General features: G+C 43.9%; 1 protein-coding gene across 1 annotated transcript; it reads left to right on the top strand.

Moving 5' to 3' along the window:
* Nucleotides 1–213: 213 nt before the first annotated feature.
* Nucleotides 214–24,508, top strand: LOC146055202 (cyclin-Y-like). The gene is made up of 7 exons (XM_083168212.1): nt 214–332; nt 3,263–3,298; nt 9,279–9,342; nt 14,171–14,290; nt 17,206–17,372; nt 21,694–21,856; nt 22,725–24,508. Exons 1-7 carry the CDS (start codon nt 271–273, stop codon nt 22,839–22,841), a joined length of 729 nt encoding a protein of 242 aa, XP_083024338.1. The 5' UTR covers nt 214–270; the 3' UTR covers nt 22,842–24,508.
* The last annotated feature ends 435 nt before the right edge of the window (nt 24,509–24,943 follow it).

Raw genomic sequence — 24,943 nt, 5'->3', positions numbered from 1 at the left:
AGTAAATGTACCCCTTAGGGTCTAGAAACTCTCCACTGGCCCTGGTGATGTTGGTACCGTCCAATTGGCATGCATACAGATCATAGTGTGCATGGGCAAGGCCTTCTTACAATAAAATCCTGCTACTCTTCTAATCACTGTCCGTTTGCAAGGTAATTGACAGAAAGCCGGCATTTATGGGTGTCACTCAGGAGTTTTCTGGGAGTGTCAGAAAAACACAGGTGTGCCCAGGAGTTTGCATGGAGGGTCTGTGACATCAGCTGGATCCTCATGTTTCTATCACGCTGGATGAGTAGGTCCTGGGCTACACACAGTGGGAAAATCATTCAACGGTGAGTGAGTTGCAAATGGATTGCAGCTGATTGGAGGCCTGCCATATATTCGCAGGCCATTCACAGGCTTCGGAGCAGGATTTCACTCAGACTGGGCAGCAGCTATCTAATCGCAGGGCACTGATAAATTGCACCGAAGCAACCAGCTCTGAATAACCCCCTTAATTGCTTGGTGTCTCAATGATGCCAGGGGTTAGCAGTGAATTGGTAGGTTTTATTCCCATGAATGTTGGTTGGTTGTATGCACCTTCTCTAGCTAATAAAAACTGTTCATTTTAAGAACTTATCTTGCTTGAAAATATAACGTTCAATTAAAATCCAAAAAATATATTTATTAACATTTAATAAGAAAAACACACACCATGGGATAACTGGTGCCAGATGTATCTACAAAAAACCAACCGAGGATAAGATGAAATACCCGGGGAATTTTACCTCAGGAAGGTAGTTGTTTAAGGCTGCCAGTACCTCCAATGGATAGATCAAACAAAAATGGACACCGCACCAACGCGTTTCGACCTTCAAAAGGTCTTTATCAAGGTGGTCTCCTTGATAAAGACCTTTTGAAGGTCGAAACGCGTTGGTGCGGTGTCCATTTTTGTTTGATCTATCCATTGGAGGTACTGGCAGCCTTAAACAACTACCTTTCTGAGGTAAAATTCCCCGGGTATTTCATCTTATCCTCGGTTGGTTTTTTGTAGATACATCTGGCACCTGTTATCCCATGGTGTGTGTTTTTCTTATTAAATGTTAATAAATATATTTTTTGGATTTTAATTGAACGTGATTGAGAAGCCGTTCTTTTACAAAAGAAACCTTGATGCGAGTGGATCTACATCTTTACATGTAAGCATACAAGTGAGCATCATTCACCTTTACCGGCTACTTTCTGACTATCATTTACCAGTATAAAGAAACCTTTATATGTGGGGGTAATAACTCCTTAATGTAAGCTTTATTGTAAGCACTATTCGAAGCCTACACACGTGGTGATCCCCATAAAGAAATCATCTGCACATGGGTCATAAGAAAGAACTTTAAAGTATCCCATCCCTTTTGATTCCAACTATCCAGACGTACTTCACCATATGTACTTTCCATTTTATGTTTTCATATCTGCGGGAAACATCTGGAAGGAAGAATACTTGAGATTGTGAACTTTTTTGAAACCAGAAGATCAGCTTATGTGTCACTTAGTGATCCTGTTTATGATTATATAGTAAATAAACATGCCCAGCAGCCTGTTTGCATCGCATCACTTACTGATTAACTTGCTGCTTAGTGTTTAGCGCATTGTGACAGTGTCGCTCTGCTGTCACAATGCAGGCGATGATGTGTATATATACTGTATAAGCTTTAATATTCACTTGAAGTGTATGTACATGTCCTCCTTCTCCTAAAATGTGTGGGCTGCTCATGGCCCAATTAATGCACAAGACTGTTAAAATTCATCTCACGTCGTTAGCAAGGTTTTCTTTCTCTACATTTTGGCAGTGTTGATCGAAAGACGGGCAAAATAAAACCGCCAGCTTTGCTGATGCCCGTTTACAGTGGCGGCAACAAATTTTTTTGACCCGAGACAGGTAAAGCCCTAGATAAAACCCTCCATAACACGATGGCATAGACCTAAAGATAAGAGGTACTCTATTAGAAGGCTTAGAACGGTATTCTCAGAAACTCAGTTAGGAGTGATCTTTAGTTAATGACCCCTTTTCACTCACCTGAATAAGGCTTCCAATAGAGCCATATATGATATTTTGGGAGAAGAGGTATTTTGATGCCACTTTGGGCCTGATTCGTGTTAAACAAAAAAGCACGCAACTGGACAAAACCATGTAGCACTGCCGGTGGGGCAGATGTTGCATGTGGAGAGTTAAGGCCCCCATGCACAATGCCAAGTTATCCCACGCAACCTTGAATGCGATATCTCGGCAGGGAACCGATATGTCATATGCAGTCCTTTTGCGTACGATATATATCTGGTGCAATCCCAGTCATTACTGCAGGATACAACAAATTCTTGTGGCAGCCATGACTATTTCCGGATCCGATCTGATGCAACGGCTATAAATCAGAGGTAAGTCACATACGATATGGCACTTCTCACAATTTATTGGCCCGATGGGTCGAAATAGTGTGAAAAGGGACCATATCATCCTAGTGTATGGGGACCTTTTAGATTTGGGTAGTGTGTTCAAACTGAAATCTAAATTGCAGTGTAAAAATAAAGCTGTCTTACATTGGTGGGCTACATGCAAATGCAGCCTGTATTGAACCTGCACAGAAAAATATAACCCACCCAAATCTAACTCTCTCTGCACAATTAACATCTTCCCCACGTGCAGTGCAACATGGTTTTGCCCACAACTTCCTTTTTTGTTTTGACATGAATGTGTATCCTATTTGGACTCTATCTGTAAAGCTGGCTTTATGCTGTATAATAATTGTGCTCACCAGCCAACTGAATGACCTCTAACTGATAATTAGTGTTCATTGATGATAATTATCATTCAGTATATGGTTCTGGATTGTTCACTGGCTGATAAATAGTTGTAATTTGATTTGGTTTTCACACCTGTTAAATCCACCTGACTGTCGCTCAGCTACCTGACTGTTGCTCAGTGCACCAACTATCGGGGAGTTGGCTCCTCCCCTGACCCTGTCAGCTGGTCTGCTGCATTGTATGGCCAGCCCAGACAGCTCTTAAAACAACGCATAGCAATTATAAAGTTTTTTGTTTTTTTTGGAGATCATATTGCAAAAACCATTGCTAATGATGTTGTTGAACAATTGTCGTTGTAGCTGCTACTAATTATAATTTATAATACTAGTACATGTGTGTGTTTTTTTGCAAATGCATTTAATGTCTATGTACAATATGTTCATGATGCAAAATGTAAGGAAGTTAAACCTATGTTTTTGTTTTACAGCGTAGCACTTGCAATATATTACCACATAAAAAACAGGTACGTTGGCTTTCTTATCACAAAATGGAAAATATTGAATGCTTTTAGGTAGCTTATGCAGATTAGACTGGATGCTTGTGGTTTGTTGCTGCACAGGGCCTAGCTAGTGCATTTGACCAAAAATTTGGGTGGGGCGAATGTAAAGACCCATACTAGCAGCTTTGACCAGCAATATCCTGTCACAGGAATATAATTTTTCCACTGTATATATTCTTGTGCTCTCATAGCAATAATGAGATTAGCCCCATGTGGATTTAAGAAAACTTTTAAATATATTAAAAAAAAACAATTGAAGGTCTATTTTTCATTGATTTCACAACTTTTCCAATTAATCTTGATCAATTTTGGTCTTCCAGGGCTTGAACACACATTTACTAACCTTTAACATGAAAGTAAACAAGCATCTGTTAATAAAAGTGTGTTGTAGCCATGGAAGACCAACATCTATTAAGATTGGTTGTAATCGATAAAAATCAACATTTAGGGGGTTATTCAATCGCACCCAGCCATCTCCTGACGTGGGAGATGGCTGCGGGTTCCTATTCAATGCTGTCTTCCCTGACCGCATTGAACACAGGGTATCTTGGCAGAATGAGCCTGACTTCACAAGCAGTCGGGCTTGTTCTGCCGAGAACTGGCAGGAAGTGACAAGCTCCCGGCTGCAGCTCGCCTCTTCCCGGCCGCAGCTCACGGCCACGCCCCCTTCTCATCCCGATGCAGATGGGACATTGAATTCTGCCTGCTTTTTCTCGGTCCATCAGACCAAGAACGGGACAGGGTCACGGCTGTTGGGCCAGCTCGACAGCCGTGGCCCATGATTGAATACCCCCTTAGTGAATATACCTCACAAGTGTGTTGCCCCTTAAGTAATCCATCCCCTTGTATGGGGATACTTGTGTCTCCATAAAAAAAATGGTAAAGATAAACCAGCATGCCCCCCATACAGTACTAGTCCCGCACTGAAAAGCATTGGGAATCTTTCGGGCCCTCGTGTGCTAAGACTATAGGGTAATTTTCAAGTTTGGGACCCATGGAGTTGGTAACTGGCTTGTTACTCAACCTGACTCCCAGAACCTCTATGGGGTCAGTAAGAGACCCATGCTTTTAAGTGTGTTTTTCCGTGGGACCTCCTGAAAATATTTTTTTCTTTGAGAAGATCCTAATAAATGTATGGGAATTTTTTTTATGACTTTATTCTTGCTTTACACCGCACTGGCAATCTACAATGTGAAATAGTGCTGAGGTGAGGGATCATCTTGCTCTCTTAAAAAAATTTTTTTTTTAAATCTGAGTAAAATGTGACTGGAGGTCCTGTAGCAGCTGCTGTGTGGTTGGGAAATGTCTGGGGAACCACACAATGCTGACAGTGACCACACGCACTGGCAGGTTCTAGACTTGGAACCAGATGTTCAGGTAGCCGTGACTTACACGTAATTAACTGCTCAGATTTCAATAGCAAAATTCCCAAATCCTGTCTATACTAGAAGTACACCATAGGGCTTAGGGGGATGCGGTCATTTGGTCTACTGCATTATGGTCGACAGTCATTAGGTCGAATCCATTAGGTCGACATGCTAAAAGGTCGACATGCTAAAAGGTCGACATGACTCTAGGTCGACATGGGAAAAGGTCGACATGATTCTAGTTCGACAGGTCATTAGTTCGACAGGTCATTAGTTCGACAAGGTCATTAGTTCGACATTGTCTATGTCGACATTCACAAGGTCGACATGGAGTTTTTCACTGTTTTTTGAGCCAACATGTGCCGACAGGCGGTATTTCATGCCCTACCATCCACTAGGGCGTGGTGGGAGAATAAAATAGTGTGCCGAGCGTAGCGAGGCAACGTGCCCGACGCATAGCGAGCGATGCGAGGGGATGCTGTGCACTTTAAACTGTGTCCATGTCGACTGTGTTGACATTCAGGTAAAAAAACAGTGAAAAACCCCATGTCGACCTTGTGAATGTCGACATAGACAATGTCGAACTAATGACCTTGTCGAACTAATGACCTGTCGAACTAATGACCTTTCGACCTAGAATCATGTCGACCTTTTCCCATGTCGACCTAGAGTCATGTCGACCTTTTAGCATGTCGACCTAATGGATTCGACCTAATGACTTTCGACCATAATGCAATAGACCAAATGATCCCAACCCGGCTTAGGATGTGTCTGAATGCTGCATTGCTGTATAAACACTAGCAGAACACTTATTTCTAGAATGTTGAACAGTATGTGTTGTATCCAGTTGATAGACAGTCAATAAGTCGACAGCAGACAGTCAAAAGGTCAAAGGTCGTCGGGGTGAAAAGGTCAACTTGATTTTTTTTCACCATTTAAAAAAAAATGTGGAACTTATTCATACCTCAACACCCATGTCATCATAAAGGGAGAATATAATAGTGCCCGAAGGGTGCCATGCAAGGGTAAGCATTACACTAATTGATGGTCCATGTCGACAGATGTCAACATTGACACAAAAAAATGTGAAAAACTCATGTTGACCTTAGACCAGTGATTCCCAAACTTTTTTGAATCACGGCACCCTAGAGCATCAAAATATTGTCAAGGCACCCCTAGTCAAACATTTCTTTTTGAAAAAGGATGAAACATATATTAAATTGAGTAACTTGTGTTTAAATGTCATCCTTATGGTCAGTTATATGGTGATGGACAAAATTTGCTTCTGTTTATACACATATTTTATAATTGCCAGCCACCAGCACTGATTTTGTCTCTTACATTGAGCATAAATAATTTGAATTGTTTCTGGACCACCAACCTGAGGCACCCCTGCAAGTGTCCTGAGGCACCCCAGGGTGCCACGGCACACAGTTTGGGAACCACTGCCTTAGACCATATCGACATTTTTGAATGTCGACATTTTGACCCTGTCGACCTATTGCATGTTGACCTTTTTACTGTCGACCTACTGACTGTCAATATAGAAACTGTACATCTATCAATCCACAACTACAGGGGAACAGGGGCCCATTACCTCTTTTGCATGATACATATGTTACATTATTCTGCTCGGAACTAGGACTAGGGCAGGCATTCCCAACCACGGCCCTCAAGGCACACCAACAGTGCAGGTTTTAGTGATATCCAGGTCTTTACCACAGATGGTTTAATCAGAATCACTCAGATACTAATTAAGTCACCTGTGCTCAAGCCTGGATATCTACAAAACCTGCACTGTTGGTGTGCCTTGAGGACCGTGGTTGGGAATGCCTGCCCTAGTGCTCTCTCTCTCTCGTTCTCTCTCTCTCTCTCATGCTCTCTCTCTCTCGTGCTTGCTCTCTCTCTCGTGCTTGCTCTCTAGTGCTTGCTTGCTCTCTCGTGCTTGCTTGCTCTCTCGTGCTTGCTCTCTCTCTCGTGCTCGCTCTCTCTCTCGTGCTCGCTCTCTCTCGTGCTCGCTCTCTCTCTCGTGCTCGCTCTCTCTCTCTCGTGCTCGCTCTCTCTCTCTCGTGCTCGCTCTCTCTCTCTCGTGCTCGCTCTCTCTCTCGTGCTCGCTCTCTCTCTCGTGCTCGCTCTCTCTCTCGTGCTCGCTCTCTCTCTCGTGCTCGCTCTCTCTCTCGTGCTCGCTCTCTCTCTCGTGCTCGCTCTCTCTCTCGTGCTCGCTCTCTCTCTCGTGCTCGCTCTCTCTCGTGCTCTCTCTGTCTCGCCCCTACCACAGCATTTACATGTAGCCTATGCACTACGTACCGCACTGCTGGCGTTGACCGAGTTTCCCCGGCCCCCTCCGGCAAAGCAGGACGCTTAATAGTATGTCAGGATTCAGATTTCATTAGGTGAATGGTAGGAATCAGTCCAATTTTGATTCATGTTAAAAAGGGTGCAGCCAGTGTTTAAATCATATTGCAAGGCAACTACTGCTAACATTATTACATCCGGTATGGCGGCAGAGAAGGAATGCAGTATAGTACAATTCTGCAATTTTTTTAAATTGCCTGTAACAACAGTACTTAAAAGTAACAAAAGTAGGGTAAATTCTTTCTTTAAATCAGGCTTTGATGACACATGTGGTAATTGATGTCACAATATTGACATTAATTGTACACATTCGGAGAATGATTAGTAATAGATCTTGGCCAAACCAGCAATCAGTCAGACGTTTGCACTGTAGAATTCTAGAACGCTTATCTCTTTGAATTTAATATATAGCGACTACTGTCTGATGCTGTTTGATACTGTAATGTAGACATAGCACATAGCTATTTAATATCATGCAGAGTTAAGGAGAGTAAATGAAAATGACTGTTCTGGTGGGACTCTAAAGATATGGCAGAAGTTCCCCAGGGCTCTGGCTTTCAGCTGCACACAATAGGCTTCAGCAGAATTGTGTAAATACTTGTACAGTTTTTATATTAGAGGTTCAGTTTGCATTAAAGGTGTGAATATAATCAGTATTTCCTGCAGCTGAGGAGGATGGAACCAAAAAAACTAGCTTGTATTCTGCAAAGAGATAGTGGAAGATAACTGCATGTAGATGTGACCCTGGTATTTCTGGGGTCCTGTAGCCCACACATCACAAACCTTATAGTAATTATTGCCAATCTCATAGGACATCTTAACTAAAACGAGCCTCGGTGTGGAGGATCCTTTTCCAATGTCAATGTTAGTTGGACTGCGGTTGGCAAATGTCATCTGCTTAGGGCATTGGCAACCAGACTTTTAGACTTGGCGTTCTACTGTAAAAACTGAACAGCTTTTGTGGTCTAAAAGTAGGCACATTTCTGCACATCCCCCCCCCCCCTTCCTTGGCTCTGGCATTCCAGCAACAGACCCCGTTCAGGCTCATAAGCCCTGGGTGGGCAGGTGCTTGTGGTTCCCACCATGCGTGCCAGTTGACTAATTGGTCCAGTGCTCCACACTGTGCCCCCTATGGGCATGGCACCTTCAAGCACCGGTTCTATAGCATTGACAGAATGGACATGTTAATAGCCTCCATTCTCATCCTCAGTTAATCAGAATCAGCCTAAATCCTATTGGCTATTGCTGTCACAGTGACATCTTCAGCTAGCCGTGGCTTCAGTTCAGTGCAGCCAGCCAATAAAAAATAGCCAGATTAATATTGGCTTCTGCTGGAAGCCCACTGTGATTGACCGGCCAAATGTCCACGATTAGCCTGCGGATCACATTCGACACTTTGGCTACCCCCTGGCTTAGGGATTCATGATGAAGCACATCAGTCATAGGCACATGGGGTGGGGAGATTCTTATAAAGTGACAATTCAGATTTTAAACCAAGAAATCACCGCTCTTGATAGACCTGTCCACCAAAAGAAATACAAAAGAGAGGTTTCAGTTCATAATGCATTTTAATAAATGCAAGCTGAATACATTTACATTTTCTGAATGTCAAATTATTCAGATGGGCTGTCATTCAGCATTTTCATTTGAACATCTCTGCATAATTTGATGGTTCGACCATGTTATATTTTTAATCTGACTGGAAATCTGGTCTGACAACTGCAGTCTTGGCTACGTGGCTGAAATCTTGGAAAGTAAAACAGATTTTTTTTTTTGAGTTTATTTCCAGAAAATCTTTCCAGCAGAGTTCCATGGGAGATTCTAGCCACACAAAAAAAAGGCAGCTGCCCTGGATTTTATATGTGAGATGTCAGACTATGTTCTCATTGCGCCATCTGCTGGTCACTGCTGTAATAGATCAGGCTGTTTTGTTGTTTTGTGATTTGAAAATGTACTTTTTTATTTCTTTTGATGGTACTATATCTGGGAGGCAGCTGCAAGGCATACATTTTTGCTTCTATCTTACAGGATAAGCATATTGTTCCTGCTAAATTCTGATATCATAGTTTTGTGCAAAAAATTCTATAATTCTGTACAGCCCAAAAAATACCAACAATTGTCACTGATATTATAATGTGCTTTTTATGTCCCCGACCGTGTATGAATCTGTATTTAACTTTTAACATTTGTAAATTTTGTCTTATTTTATTTTGTTCCTCAAGAGATGGAGATGGAGATGGCAGATTGCTGTTAGATATATTTGATGAAAGGCTTCATCCTCTATCTGTAAGTACTGTGTTGATACTTTTTATTGTAATTGTATATGGACTAGTTATGGAACCAATATTTATCTGCAAGATTTTATGGGTCTAATGAATTTGTGTAGCAGGCAACCTGGGATTCTAGCTTTCAGGCTTCTGTTATGGGAGCACATAGGAGAGGCCTCAACTGGTATCATGAAGACCTACCTTTAATCTGCTGCGAGCCTGTCTCTGTCAGTGCGAGCCTGCGTGCCGGTCCCTGTCAGTGTGAGCCTGCGTGCCGGTCTCTGTCAGTGTGAGCCTGCGTGCCGGTCTCTGTCAGTGTGAGCCTGCGTGCCGGTCTCTGTCAGTGTGAGCCTGCGTGCCGGTCTCTGTCAGTGGGAGCCTGCGTGCCGGTCTCTGTCAGTGCGAGCCTGCGTGCCGGTCTCTGTCAGTGCGAGCCTGTGTGCCGGTCTCTGTCAGTGCGAGCCTGCGTGCCGGTCTCTGTCAGTGCGAGCCTGCGTGCCGGTCTCTGTCAGTGCGAGCCTGCGTGCCGGTCTCTGTCAGTGCGAGCCTGCGTGCCGGTCTCTGTCAGTGCGAGCCTGCGTGCCGGTCTCTGTCAGTGCGAGCCTGCGTGCCGGTCTCTGTCAGTGCGAGCCTGCGTGCCGGTCTCTGTCAGTGCGAGCCTGCGTGCCGGTCTCTGTCAGTGCGAGCCTGCGTGCTGGTCCCTGTCAGTGTTAGCCTGTGTGCTGGTCTCTGTCAGTGTGAGCCTGCGTGCTGGTCCCTGTCAGTGTGAGCCTGCGTGCTGGTCTCTGTCAGTGTGAGCCTGCGTGCCGGTCTCTGTCCGTGCGAGCCTGCGTGCCGGTCTCTGTCAGTGCGAGCCTGCGTGCCGGTCTCTGTCAGTGCGAGCCTGCGTGCCGGTCTCTGTCAGTGCGAGCCTGCGTGCCGGTTTCTGTCAGTGCGAGCCTGCGTGCCGGTTTCTGTCAGTGCGAGCCTGCGTGCCGGTCTCTGTCAGTGGGAGCCTGCGTGCCGGTCTCTGTCAGTGGGAGCCTACGTGCCGGTCTCTGTCAGTGGGAGCCTGCGTGCCGGTCTCTGTCAGTGGGAGCCTGCGTGTCGGTCTCTGTCAGTGGGAGCCTGCGTGCCGGTCTCTGTCAGTGGGAGCCTGCGTGCCGGTCTCTGTCAGTGGGAGCCTGCGTGCCGGTCTCTGTCAGTGCGAGCCTGCGTGCCGGTCTCTGTCAGTGCGAGCCTGCGTGCCGGTCTCTGTCAGTGCGAGCCTGCGTGCCGGTCTCTGTCAGTGCGAGCCTGCGTGCCGGTCTCTGTCAGTGGGAGCCTGCGTGCCGGTCTCTGTCAGTGGGAGCCTGCGTGCCGGTCTCTGTCAGTGGGAGCCTGCGTGCCGGTCTCTGTCAGTGGGAGCCTGCGTGCCGGTCCCTGTCAGTGCGAGCCTGCGTGCCGGTCCCTGTCAGTGCGAGCCTGCGTGCCGGTCTCTGTCAGTGCGAGCCTGCGTGACGGTTTCTGTCAGTGCGAGCCTGCGTGCCGGTCTCTGTCAGTGTGAGCCTGCGTGCAGGTCTCTGTCAGTGTGAGCCTGCGTGCCGGTCCCTGTCAGTGTGAGCCTGCGTGCCGGTCCCTGTCAGTGTGAGCCTGCGTGCCGGTCCCTGTCAGTGTGAGCCTGCGTGCCGGTCCCTGTCAGTGTGAGCCTGCGTGCCGGTCCCTGTCAGTGTGAGCCTGCGTGCCGGTCCCTGTCAGTGTGAGCCTGCGTGCCGGTCCCTGTCAGTGTGAGCCTGCGTGCCGGTCCCTGTCAGTGTGAGCCTGCGTGCCGGTCCCTGTCAGTGTGAGCCTGCGTGCCGGTCCCTGTCAGTGTGAGCCTGCGTGCCGGTCTCTGTCAGTGCGAGCCTGGGTGCTGGTCTCTGTCAGTGTGAGCCTGCGTGCCGGTCCTTGTCAGTGCGAGCCTGCGTGCCGGTTTCTGTCAGTGCATGCCGGTCCCTGTCAGTGTGAGCCTGCGTGCCGGTCTCTGTCAGTGTGAGCCTGCGTGCCGGTCTCTGTCAGTGTGAGCCTGGGTGCTGGTCTCTGTCAGTGTGTGCCTGCGTGCCGGTCTCTGTCAGTGCGAGCCTGCGTGCCGGTTTCTGTCAGTGCGAGCCTGCGTGCCGGTCTCTGTCAGTGTGAGCCTGCGTGCCGGTCTCTGTCAGTGTGAGCCTGCGTGCCGGTCTCTGTCAGTGTGAGCCTGCGTGCCGGTCTCTGTCAGTGGGAGGCTGCGTGCCGGTCTCTGTCAGTGGGAGCCTGCGTGCCGGTCTCTGTCAGTGGGAGCCTGCGTGCCGGTCTCTGTCAGTGCGAGCCTCCCTGCCGTGATACTGCCTGTAGAGAATGACTATAAAACATTTATTTCCTTTAGTATTCTTTCTGTTCTTACTAAGGAATACCAAATAGGAAACTGCACATTCTAAAGAAATACTTTTTTACAAATTTATGGTAAAATGTTAATAACCTTTTTAATATTCCTCCACTTATCCACCATGATCTATGTGGAAGGTGGCACAACTATAGAACATGTGGAGCCTTAGGGTCGGGTCAAGGTGCCCATACACGGTACAATTACCGTGTGCAATGAGATGCACGCTCCCGCTCACATCCCATCACACAGCTCAAAAAGCATGTGCTGCACATACTTTTTGAACTAGATCACATTGCATACAAATCGCATGTGATGCGATCTAGTCCATAACGCATACACTAAGTGTACCATGTGTGAGTACCTTAAGACAGGCTTTTTAGAGAACAGTGGTAGCCATACACTACTGAACCACACTACACCATCCGATCCCACTTGAGAAGGTCCTGGGCAGCAGGATCGCATGTGATATATTGCATGCGTTCCCGTTCCCTGCCGCCGGGAGGGGTTCCGAGTCGGAGGTCGGACGTGCAAGCAAGGGCTGCGCATCGGATATGATGTCAAGCCTGACCTGTCGGAATCTGGTGAAATTGCCCTAAATCGCATAAGTGTATAGGGTGTAATGGGTGACTATAGGTTGGGGAATGGGTCTAGTGAAGGTGGGTTATGAGACCGCAGTTGCAATGTCTCTATTGGAAGGTCAATGAGCTCATGCATGTTCCTTTATATGACAGAGCTGATGACACTCACAAATTGGTTTGTACACTTTATAGTTTATAATCATAGCTAGAAATATTTCAAATCAGGCTGTGAATTGGATTTTTTTTCTTCAGCCTTTTAGATAAATTAAGAATAGTGGACCAGTGGCTGGAGCAGCAGAGTAGCTGCATAAGTCTTATTAAGACAAAAAAAAAAAGGTTACCTTGTGATTCTGTATGACACATCTCATTGATTCCAGCCAAGTCTGTAATTCCCTGGGGCCATGGCGATTTTTTTTTTTTATAATAGAACTCGTGAATGGTCACATGATTAAGCAAGCTTAGATAGATAGGCAGCCTGAGAGACATAGTTACAGTAGTCGTACTCAGGGGAGCCGAGAGGGAGGGGGAGCAGGTACTAATTACCCAGGCCCGGGCTTGCTGGAGGGGCCCGGCAGGGGCCCTGGTCCAACCCCCCCCCCCCCCTCTTCCCCCTCCGTCCTTCCCAGCATCAGCAGCAGCACACATACAGCATGTGCTGTGCTGACAGCAGGCTCAGCATGTGTGTCTCACTGACAGCGTGAGAACTCATGCTGAGCCTGCTGTCTGCACAGTATTTGCTGTAGGTGTGTGCTGCTGCTGTGGAGTTTAGAGTTTTCTTTCACCCCATCTTAACATTTTGGGGGCGTGGCCTAAGCACAGGAGGTGGCCACACCTCCCACACTTAGGCCACGCCCCAACATTTTTACCGGGGCCCGGCATTCCTCTCGGCTGCCCTGGTCGTACTTCTTTGTGGTTTATGTGTGTAGCACTTGCCAGTGAAGGATGTTGTTAAGGGGATCTAGTGCTTCTGGAGTGTTAAGTCAGGAAGACTCTGCTAAAGATTTAAACCAGGGCAGACCTTGCCTGTTCAGTGGAAGATGTGCAGGATGGGGGGGATCAAATTAGATGCCCGACTATTTACTTGCGGTCGCTTTTCACCAGTGCCTTTTCACTTTTTTGGGTGGTGAAAAATGTCTCAAAAAGCAGCGAAAATGGCCGCATTTTCCGCTTTACTGGTCCAGAGTGCAGATATGGATCATAGGTTGACATACATTAGGTCGACCATTAAAGGCCGACACATGAAATTGGACAACATGGGTAGGGTCGACACAAGCATTATGTTGACAATGAGAAGGTTGACTGTCAAGACGTCGACATGACTTTTTCACTTTTTATCTTGTCCCAAATTTTGACGTAAGTCGACATGGACACCGTATCAGTGTACCACGTCACCTCACTTTGGGCACAGGTAGGGTATGAAATACCGCATGTTGGTACAAGTCGGCGCAAGAAAAAACATGAAAAGTTCATGTCAACCTTACCATTGTCGACCTAATGCTTGTGTTGACTTTCCGACTGTCAACCTTAGCCCTGTCAACCTATTTTATGTGTCGACCTTTAGCGGTCGAACTTATGTACGTCGACCTTTATAGTATCGACCTAGCGACCATATCCCACTGTGACATGCTAGAGGGCTGGAGTGTGACCCACTTTCATGATCATAATCTACTTGGGGCATATTCACAAGCTATGGCCGGAGAAGGAATGTATTCATTTATTCGATAAATGCAGAGCCTCAGTGTGATCGCACCATTACATACAGCATAGAGGAAACCTTTCCATATCCGTGTGGCACTGTCGCTTGTACATATCCCAGACATTGATTACTGCCATTGTGCCCTACACCCGTGACGTCGGGGTCCATATAAAGCCTGACATCTACAGTATAAGAACATAACTTGTAATTGCAGAAATCTGAAGTGCCGACTGATTACGAGAAGCACGATCCTGAGCAGAAACACATCTATCGTTTCGTCCGGACGCTCTTCAGTGCAGCCCAGCTGACAGCGGAATGTGCCATAGTGACCCTGGTAAGAGGACGTCTTCTTTTAGAGGGTGGATGGGACAATTAGTTGGATGATGACATTCTTAAAATGACATTTTGGCATATACGTGTTGTACATACAGTACATGCATACACAAGTTATACATACCAGGGGCAGATTTGGGGAATGGGCGGTGTAATCGGTGTCATTTCCTACCATTAATACTACTTACCTGTCCATCATCCCTGCCCATTGTATAGCAGTGCATGTAGCACACCTCTAAGTCCTGTGTGTATACAGGGGCATGATTAGTAGGGGTTGATCGCATGAATGTTCTACCCCATCAGCCCCTGGTACAAACAGTAACTTCCAAATAATAAGGTGAGGATTGCTTATCTGTGAAACAGGGAGGGATGGCCAATACAAGAGCAGTTAGGCGGAAGAGTTCTTTCCTGCCTATCCTATATTGTATAGGCCATGTACTTCTAGAAGGTGCTAAATACATAAGAATTAGATTCTGATTGGTTGCCCATAAAAAACATCCCATGTGAACTAGAACTCCCATCTTAGTAAATGTCCCCCTTAGTAATGATTACAGGTTATAGTGAATGTACCTTCTTCGAGTGGACATCTTCCACATGTCTTCTCTCAAACCGATGCCCCCCTTCACGTGTACCATTCTATATTCTCTGTGAAATACTCCTGCTGCAAGGCCTTGGTTATATTGAACAGTTACTCATGACTCGGAGACACCTGAATGTGAAATGTCTTTTATGCTATCTCAGATGAATCTGAAATGGACAGGAAATTAAACGTTGCAATGCCTTTTTATCTCCCTGTAATATTGCATCTCATGAGTCTGATATCTGATTTGTTATTTGAACTTGTGGAGAATGGAATCCAGATTCATATATTAAGTCTGACACATTATGGCCCAGCAGAGATAAGAGGAGCCACTGATGTTACTCACATTCTCCAAACACTCAGCTACATTTTCTAAATGTAAAATGGATTCAAATGTACATTTAAGGCATTTTGTACTCCACTAGCAACGTGTGTATAGTTCTAAACTAAAACATATATTGGATACAAAGGAAATATCAAGGGGGACTGCTGCACCCCCTATTTTTGCCAAGTACATGTAAAGGGCTGCACTGCTGTCACTAATAAGATGACAGTCCAGTAGCAGTTACATTTGCCTCATGGTTAGTCTCAGCTGGAAATGCCAATCGTGGTCGTTCTATACCTGGATTCGGGATTGAAAAACCTTTAAGGTGGCCATACATCAGAAAGACCGGACTAATACAATCATGATTGTGTCCAATTTCCCTTCAACTCCCCGGCAGTCCTTGGTGGTTTTTGGACACACATTCTGTCATACAATCCAGCTGCTGCATGATTGTATGATTGAAGCTTCATTTAAATATGGGTCTGGCCTACTAGGATCAAAAGGATAGGAGTACCAAAAATCCTGTTTTTTATTTTATTTTTTAATTTACAGGTTGCCACAACTACCAATCTACTCACATCTGCTGTGTTATGCCATTATTAAATAGTCCTATCGCATCAATCCTCTGAAAATAGTTTTCAGAGAAGTAACAGAATTGAGCAATAGAACGTCAGCCACTCTCTTCAGCCACCCGCCCATCTGCCACTGGAAACTTCTGTGGCTCCCAGCATCTTAACTGCCATGGGCCACCCGGAAGCTGCACCTCTCTTCTCTGCTAGTCAGGGAGGGAGTGTCACATGACTCTGGTTGTATGAGCCATCTAAAGGCAGATTGCATGTGCTAAAAAGCACATGTAATCTGCTCCCAATCCCAACTGATTTTTACGTGCAGCACATCAGATCAGAGGACCAAACCTCCAATCTCCTGGGCCAGGCTATTGCGTGATTGTATGATTGTGTACACACGATTTGCACACAATCTACATACAATCCATTTTACAATCCATTGAGATTGTATGATTGGGTGCAATATCTTTCTGATGTATGGCCACCTTTAGTCACAAGATTCCCAGGAGATTCCCAGGAGTGAGTTGTCCAATGAAAATATGCCCCCAGACTATGAAATAAATGTTTAACTGACTCACCTTCCTCCTGCCATCTCTAGTCCTGGGTGATCAGCTTTGCTTCAAGGATATGCAGTGCAGGCATATGGGGGTATTCAGTGCAGGCATATGGGGGTATTCAGTGCAGGCATATGGGGGTATTCAGTGCAGGCATATGGGGGTATTCAGTGCAGGCATATGTGGGTATTCAGTGCAGGCTTATGGGGATATTCAGAGTGTGACAATTTTTCCAACAGTCGGAAATATCGGCAAACATCTATGCGGCCGTTTTTGACTGCATTGAAGGAATGCAGATTCAGCTTATTAAAAAGACAAATCTGCATTGTCGAACGGCCGCTGGATTGTCAAATCTGTGACTGTTTTGGACAAAACGTTTCTGACTATTGGGACATTGAATTCTGACTGTCGAATTGAATGAACATTGATCCTATAGATAGCAGCGTTACTGAACACACTGACACAGACTAGAGTACACTTCAGGTTCAGCAAGTTGGCACTGGTCTGGCAACTTGGCTGGCTAAGGGCTTGCTTGCTAGCCTTTGGCAGAGCCCAGGCACTGTCTCAAACTTGGTGTTAGGCTGGGTGGTTGTGACACTAGCAGGCAGCAGCAGCACTATCCCACATCCATCCCTCAGTCCTTACAGCTTAATTCAAGTCTGTCATTTACCTGGTTTAATCAGTCATAGAACCTGTGTAATTCCTGATTTGTACCGGTTTAAGGGGATACTGTATGTAGTATGGTAAGCCTACCACGGATACATAATTCCATATATAATTGATATCTACAATGTAATGTATATATTGTGGTAGCCACTTACATTTTCTTCTGCTTTGTTGTGAGCAGATTAACCTTACTGTCTTTTTATTTGTTCACCTCTTTATTTACAGGTGTATCTTGAAAGACTGTTAACATATGCGGAAATAGATATTTGTCCAGCAAACTGGAAAAGGATTGTACTGGGAGCGATACTTCTCGCCTCTAAGGTTTGGGATGACCAGGCTGTGTGGAATGTGGACTATTGCCAAATCCTGAAAGATATCACCGTTGAGGACATGTGAGTTCATTTCTTCTGCACCCTACAATATGACTCGTGTCTTTTTTGCCACTCCAGGTCTGGTGTACGGTCACTAGGTCGACAAGAGGAGGGTTGACATGCCTTGGGTCGACCACTGAAGGTCCAAATGCATGAAGGTCGACATGGTTTTAGGTCGACAGCGTCATTAGGTCGACACATGCATTATTTCGATATGGGGAAGGTTCTCCGTCAGAAAGTCGACATGGGGGTTTTCATGCCCTACCATCCACTAGGGTGTGGTGGGAGAATAAAAGTGTGCCAAGCATAGCGAGCGCAGCGGTACACTTTTTTAGTGTCCATGTCAACTGTGTCGACATTCGGATTAAAAAAGTTAAAAACCCCATGTCAACCTTTTTGCTGTCGACCTTCCCCATACTAATGACCCTGTCGACCTAACCCCATGTCGACTGAACGCATGTCGACTTTCCTCTTGTTGACCCTATGACCCATACCCCAGGTCTTTAAACCCAAACCAAGATAGATCTTTAAACTCCAGATGATCACTCAGGTCCGACTTTGCTTCCCCAGCCGATGTTGTGGGGGTACGCATGCGCGAATATGTACATGTGCAAACCCCGGCAGTAAATTCCTTTGGCGAGTTTCACATTAGCTATGGCATTCGCTCAACTGTGGGTGGCAAGGGTTAAAAGCAGGTGACTATCCAGCGTTTTATGGGTGTGCCCACAAAAACGGTAGGCCTGCCCATGCATCCTCGCGGTGGGCAGCTGACGTAACATGACATCAGCGCCCCCAATTCAGCGTGTAGCGGGCATCTGAAAGTAAGTATAGACTTTTCCGAGCGAAGGCTGGGGAAGACATTTGATGGTGTAAGTGTACACACCCGCTTGCATGTTAGTGCCTTCTGCCATCTACATGTAAATATACTCTGCTTAACAAGCAAGTCTGAATCAGATCCTAAATTAGCCGAATAAAGTTGAACTAGTTCCATCACTTTTGATTATTTTATTTCTGACCTAATATGGGGTATTGGTAGACTTTATATGGCTTGACCAAATATTTAAGTCTCCTAAATATCTCTGTTTTTCTTCTTTCTTGATAGTTCTTCTTGAGGCTATAGCACATTAGTTTCTGTAGAACTATATTTATTTAGCTTGTCTTGTTACAGTAAACATGTGCCACTGCCACATATACCCCATGTCAGGGGAGAGGTTGTATTACAGTTATTGCTAGGTAGAGGTATAGTCACTGGGTGGCAGTGTTCCATAGCCAGCATGTTCTAGCTCCCGGCTCCACCATGCCATACAGTAAGCTCACTGCAGCCATTTATCTGATCTCACCAGCTATATCATGTGTTATAGGGGAAATAGGATGTATTATTATCCTCCTCATCATTATTATTATTATACGGTGTGTCCATCATGCGATGTCAGCCGCCTATCCCTGACAACCATCGGCCCACCCCCGCTCTCAGGGGAAGGCTCAGCTTTTTTATAGGGACACCCATAAAATGCTGGGTGTTCCCCTTGTATGCCCCGTGTACGCGTGTACGCCTTCCTCCCTCCCGTATCCGTGCGAACGCCTCAGCGAGTGTGATACTTGCTAAGGAGTTTACACAAGTGGGCTGCATGCTCACATCCACCCACCATTGGAATCAGTATTGAATCCACCCCCCTGTACATAAGTGGAGAGGAAATTGTTGTATTACATGAGTGGAGAGGCAATTGTTGTATTAATATGTGCCATTTGTGATCTAGTGTGGGAAATAAATTATATGGACTGCGCAGAAAAAAATTAATTACATCTGGCTGTATGAATGGAGTCATTTATGCAGTACAAATGGAGCAATAGCATTATTGCCTCACAGCACTGAGGTCATGGGTACTATTTTCACCATGGACATTTGGAGTTTGTATATTCTCCCCATGCTTGCGTGTGTTTCCTTCGTGTACTCTGGTTTCCTCCACAATCCAAAATAATACTGGTAGGTTAATTCACTCTAGATAAAAATTAACCCTACAGTGTAAAGGTGCCCATACACTGGTAAATTTGGGCCGATTTCACCCATTTCCAACGATCGAGCCGATATATCTGGTGAAATCGTACCAAATCAGAGGTGTTCAACATTGGATCAGATCCTGGAGATCTTATATGCAGCACATAAGATAAATCGGAATCGGCCTATCAGCGCCACATCTCGGATGCTGTGATGTACTGCGTCTTATTTCCTGAAAACATAAATTGCATGTGATTTATTGCATGTAAAAAATGGCACATCAAATGCCAAGTCGGAAGGAGCTCTCCCAGGGAGTTGCCGGGGAGTTCGAGGTAAAACAGGTCCAACTTGTGCCTCAGACAAGTCTGACCTGTGTATTGGTACCTTAAGTGTATGCATGTACATGTGTTTAGGGCACACTAGATGGGCCAGGTGGATCTGCCTTCAAATTCTCAGTATCATCTGTATGCGGATGGTACTCTGCTCTACCTATCCTCCCTGGACCTGTCCCCATCTGTATTGAGCCGTGTCTCTGAATGCCTTTCTGCTGTTTCATCCTGGATGTCATCTCGCCACCTTAAACTTAATATTTCAAAAACAGAATTAATTATATTTCCGCCAATAAATAGTAGTTACCAACCTGATATCTCTATTGCTGTTGAGAAGATGACAATCACTCTTACCTCTCATGCTCGCTGCCTACGTGTTATCCTTGACTCTGAACTTTCCTTTGTACCCCACATTCAATCTGTCTCAAAATCATGCCACATGCACCTAAAAAACATATTCAAAATTCGCCCTTACCTTACACAAGACACTGCAAAAACTCTAATCCATGCTCTCATCATCTCACGCATTGATTATTGCAATAGTCTCCTTATTGGCCTTTCCCAATACAGACTCTCACCACTAAAGTCCATCATGAATGCAGCTGCAAGGCTAATCTTCCTAGCCAGACGTTCATCGTCTGCAAAGCTACTCTGTCAGTCACTTCATTGGTTACCTGTATTCTACCGTATTCAATACAAAATTATTTTACTTACACACAAAGCCATAAATAAAACTACACCAACATACATATCTTCTCTTATCTCAAAATATCTTTTCACACAACCTCTACGCTCTTCCCAAGATCTGCGTCTCTCATCCACACTCATTACTCGCTCCCATTCTCGACTGCAGGACTTTCTTTGGGCTGCACCCACTCTGTGGAATGCCGTCCCAAGCTCTCCTCCAGTCTCCAACCCTACAAGCGTTCCCTGAAAACTCATTTCTTCAGGCAAGCTTATTAAATTTCAGAACCAGTCACAGAACATTGCATTCTGGTGGAATCGATGCAATAAAGAATACAGTATCTATCCTTATGTATCAATGCCTATTTCCCTATAGATTGTAAGCTTGCGAGCAGGGCCCTCCTACCTTTTGACTGTCTGTAAATACCCTGTTTGTTGTATCACTGTCTCCTTTTGTAAAGCGCAACAGAATATTCTGCCCTATATAAGAAACTCTTAATAAATGAATAAATAAATACATTCTATGTTTATATATTTCTGGTAACAAAAATATGTATAGATTTTCATAACAATATTCACCAAGAATAACCGCATTAGAAACCCTAAGTCCAGCTATTTTCAATGAGAAAGTGATGGCAAAGGCGTAAACTGCAGATAAGATTCCTCCAGAACTTTGTTGCAACACTATTAAACTTTTAGACATACAATAAGTCAGCCCACAAAAGCCCGGGAACGCGCATTGCATCGCCCCTCTTGTCATATACATGCAGTCAGGGCACTGTACATGCGATTTAACACTTAAATTGCATGTAAATTGTCCAAATTGTATGTACATCGCCCTAGTGTATGGGGGGCCTTAACTGTTTCCATAAATCGCTGTGTGTGGTTGAAGAACTTAAAATGTGTGCCCTTAAGGGGTGTACACAACGAGCAAATTTGTGCTATTTTCTAAGCAATCTAACTAGATTGCTTAGAAAGTAAGCACAGATCTCTCCGTGTGTATGCTCCGAGAGATTAAATATCTCTTGCTAACTAAGTCAGTGCATGCAGTCCCAATCTAGTTAGATTGCTTAGCAAATTACTGCAAATCTCTCTGTGTGTACAGAATGAGAGATACTGATCGCAATCTCTCATTCTGAACAACTACCCGGCCTTTTTTTGCTTAAGAAAAATTGCTTAGCAAAATTGTTTAGCACAAATCTCTGTGTGTGTATGTGCTCTGCATGGGAGATCTTGACACCAGCAAAATTGCTTAGCAAAATAGCTTAGCACAGATCTCTACGTGTGTATGCCCCTTTACTTTAATTATTATTATTATCATTATTATTTGTAGGAATGAACTGGAGAGGCAGTTCCTGGAATTGCTGCAATTCAATATTAATGTACCATCCAGTGTTTATGCCAAGTATTACTTTGACCTGAGATCGCTAGCAGAAAACAACAATCTTAGCTTTCCACTGGAACCCCTCAGTCGGGATCGTGCGTGTAAACTTGAGGTAATTTTAATTATTTTGTTTCTGGGTTTTTTTGTTGTTTTTTTCAATCCAGAAATTGGAATTTTGCCTATACAATACAAAATATTTTTCATGTAATTCTTCTCATTAAAGCAGAGAAAACAATAGGTCTGATATTTCTTTATAATGAAGTCTGGAGTTAGCCTGGCATCAGTTTCATATGCTAGAATCTTTTTACTTTAATGCAAAACTAATGTTTGAACTGATGGAGAATAAATATAAATAACAATTGAGGTAACACATCAGACATGGGGTATTCGATCTTAAATTCGGAAGTCGGAATACTGGCCCATTTTTGCCCGGCTCGACAGTTTCTCGACCGGCTGAATTCAATATTCCACCTGTCGAGTGGCGTGAATTCGACGATCCACAGCCGCTTCTGACAAAACAGACCCAACTGGTTTGAGAGTCGGATCTGTTTCGTCGAGATCCGCCTTCAATGCTGTCAGAAACGGCAGCATTGAATAGGCGGTGGCCGCTATTTCCCCTTTCAAAAATAGCGCCCGCTATTGATTAGCCTTCATTGATGTTTATTTAAATTCATGGGTGGGATGTCATGCGGTGGGATACTGTCCAAACTGTGATGTCTCTTTCAAAGGGCATTCACATACAAGTCATGGTTTTGCCTTTTCACTTTTCTTTATCACAAATCTTTTCTGGATTTGAATAATTTTTTTTTTCTTTAGGATGGTTTTGCGTTTTAAATGAATGCTCCTTTAAAATCAACGTACGAGTTCGGCCGGCATGTTTGCCGTTCTCACACCGCATTACTCCCGCAGTATATTTGAGATAGAGATAGGGTAATTTGGGGAGAAAAGTATTATAGATTTTTTTTTTCTATTTTATTTAGGCTATTTGCCGCTTGTGTGAGGATAAGTACAAGGACTTCCGAAAAATGGCCAAGAGACGTTCTGCAAGTGCTGATAACCTAACTGTTGTACGATGGTCTCCTGCTATTTTATCCTAACAGTGGCTTCAACTTGCAGACTCCACTGTCTGATGTACTGTTTTGTCAGAATATCATTGTCTATTGTCTTGGGAATAAGACATTGTTTTTTATTCTGAAGAGTCGCCAAGCCTCCCTTACAGTGCCTCCCTGTCACAAAGATGGGATACATCAGCCACTTTCTGGAAACATTCTAAGCCATTTCATTTGTATGACACTACTTTCACTGATTTGGTCAACATATTCTGAAAACCTTCTAAAATGCGAACCCTGGGAAGATGAAAAAGTGGTAAAGTTCTTTGAAATCGCATGCTGGAAATGTCCGCAAACTGGGAAAAGTAACCTTTTTCTTCTTGGTATACTGTATATCAGCAGTGTTTTTATTTATATGTATTATATTGATATGTTTATTTTTGCCAAGTTTGGTAATTATCCAGTTATTACTATGTTTTTCTGTAGATTCAAAGGAAATATTGACTTTCGTAGAAGGTATGCTGATCTAGGTCACATCACCGTAGCCGGTCTTACGATATGAATTTCTACTGACAGGGCATTTATGAGCACTGGTAACGGTGCACATAAGATTCTGTAACCCATGGCAACTAAATCCGATGTTTGCTTTCATTGGCTAAGTGAGCCCGGTTGCTCTGTGTTACAGCAACCTCTTTTGCATTACTTTGTTTGCACCAGTTTTCATAAATGTGCCCCAATTTTACTCTCTTGCATTTAGAATGTTCCCAGTTTTCAAAGTTTACAATGAAAAAGGTGACTTTTAAACGAATGAATCCCTATGTAATCATTGTTATATATAATTTGCATAACCTTTTTACTTCGATTTCTTTCAACGTATATTGAACAGGTTATATAGAAAAGACAGAAATGTTTGAAGATGATCAAAATCTTGATGGTTTTCCTCCAACCTTAATTGTAAAAATTCAAGTTGATTAGATTGTGCTGGGGATAAATAGTCTATATTCACCCACATCACACTTTAATCCTTATAGAGGAGACAAAATACAATTATACCTGGGTTCAGACATATTTACTCAAATCTGTCTTACTGTATCTCCAAAAATACATGGAATTAAAGTTGCGTAACCTCACTAAGCCACTAAATGAATGACCAATCCCAGCCAAATAACAACAAAATTAACCAAAAACTCATGTTGTATGTATCACCACTAGCGCTGATAATATTTTTTGGTTATTACCAACCGTACAGTTGACTAGACGTCATGAATCATTCCAAAGGGTACACACTCTTGCTCCTTCTGCACTTATTGTATTGTGGGATTGCTGTATGGGTGTACAATATTTGGGCCATTCCTCCCTGTCTTCACTTGTAAAATTCCATGACGTTTTTGTTTTATTTGTAATTTTTGTTTACAGGAGTTTTCAGTACAGAGAAAGATAATAATCCTGAGGACGTGGCAGATATGCCATCGCAGTTTAATTTTATTCTCTGAATGTACCTCTTTGTTTTCATTCATTTTGGGGAATCTTTGTTGTTTAAATGATTCTATTTAATATACCATGATGAGTTCATTCCGTTGCAATGCAACTAGGTCCATTTTGCAAGCAATATTGTCACACTGTATATGTTTACCTTAAGACATAAATGTGTTTGTATGTGTATATACAATATATATATTGCAGGAAAAAAGTGAAGTAAACCTTTAACAAAATTGTTTATTTTTCCAGCTTTCACCTTTTTTTACTTTTCACATGTAAGCTCTGCAACAATTATTTGATTAGGACATTAGTAAAGTTTCATAAAAATATGAATTAAAAATGATGCATTAATTATGAACTAATAAGGATCCACTGTTATCTAGTCAAGTGATCTAAGAGTTGGATCTGACACCAAATAGCATAGATCTGTTGTGATCTACAGCAGTTAAATATTTTCTGTGTGATTTGATCAAAGTTAATGAACTACATAACCCTATTATTGATTTTTAGTTATATATATCTATATATATATAACTGAGTTCCAACAAAATTTTAGCTTTTATGTTTCACCATTGTTCTGTTAAACGAGTGAAGCTGAAACCGTAACCTACATTTCTGTAGGAGATCCGATACAGGATAATTTTTTTTTATATAAATTTCAGTCAGTTAAG

The sequence above is a fragment of the Crinia signifera genome, unplaced genomic scaffold, assembly GCF_055691185.1.
Source record: "Crinia signifera unplaced genomic scaffold, ASM5569118v1 HAP2_SCAFFOLD_350, whole genome shotgun sequence".
NCBI lineage: Eukaryota > Metazoa > Chordata > Amphibia > Anura > Myobatrachidae > Crinia > Crinia signifera.
Note: the sequence above shows the minus strand (reverse complement) of the source record. Positions and strands in the feature narration are given on the sequence as shown.

Coding starts and splice junctions, on each gene's coding strand:
- LOC146055202 (XM_083168212.1), top strand. CDS start 271: ATGTTTCTATCACGCTGGATGAGTAGGTCCTGGGCTACACACAGTGGG. Junction 333..3,262: donor AGTGGGAAAATCATTCAACG/GTGAGTGAGTTG, acceptor TTTGTTTTACAG/CGTAGCACTTGCAATATATT. Junction 9,343..14,170: donor AAAGGCTTCATCCTCTATCT/GTAAGTACTGTG, acceptor TTGTAATTGCAG/AAATCTGAAGTGCCGACTGA.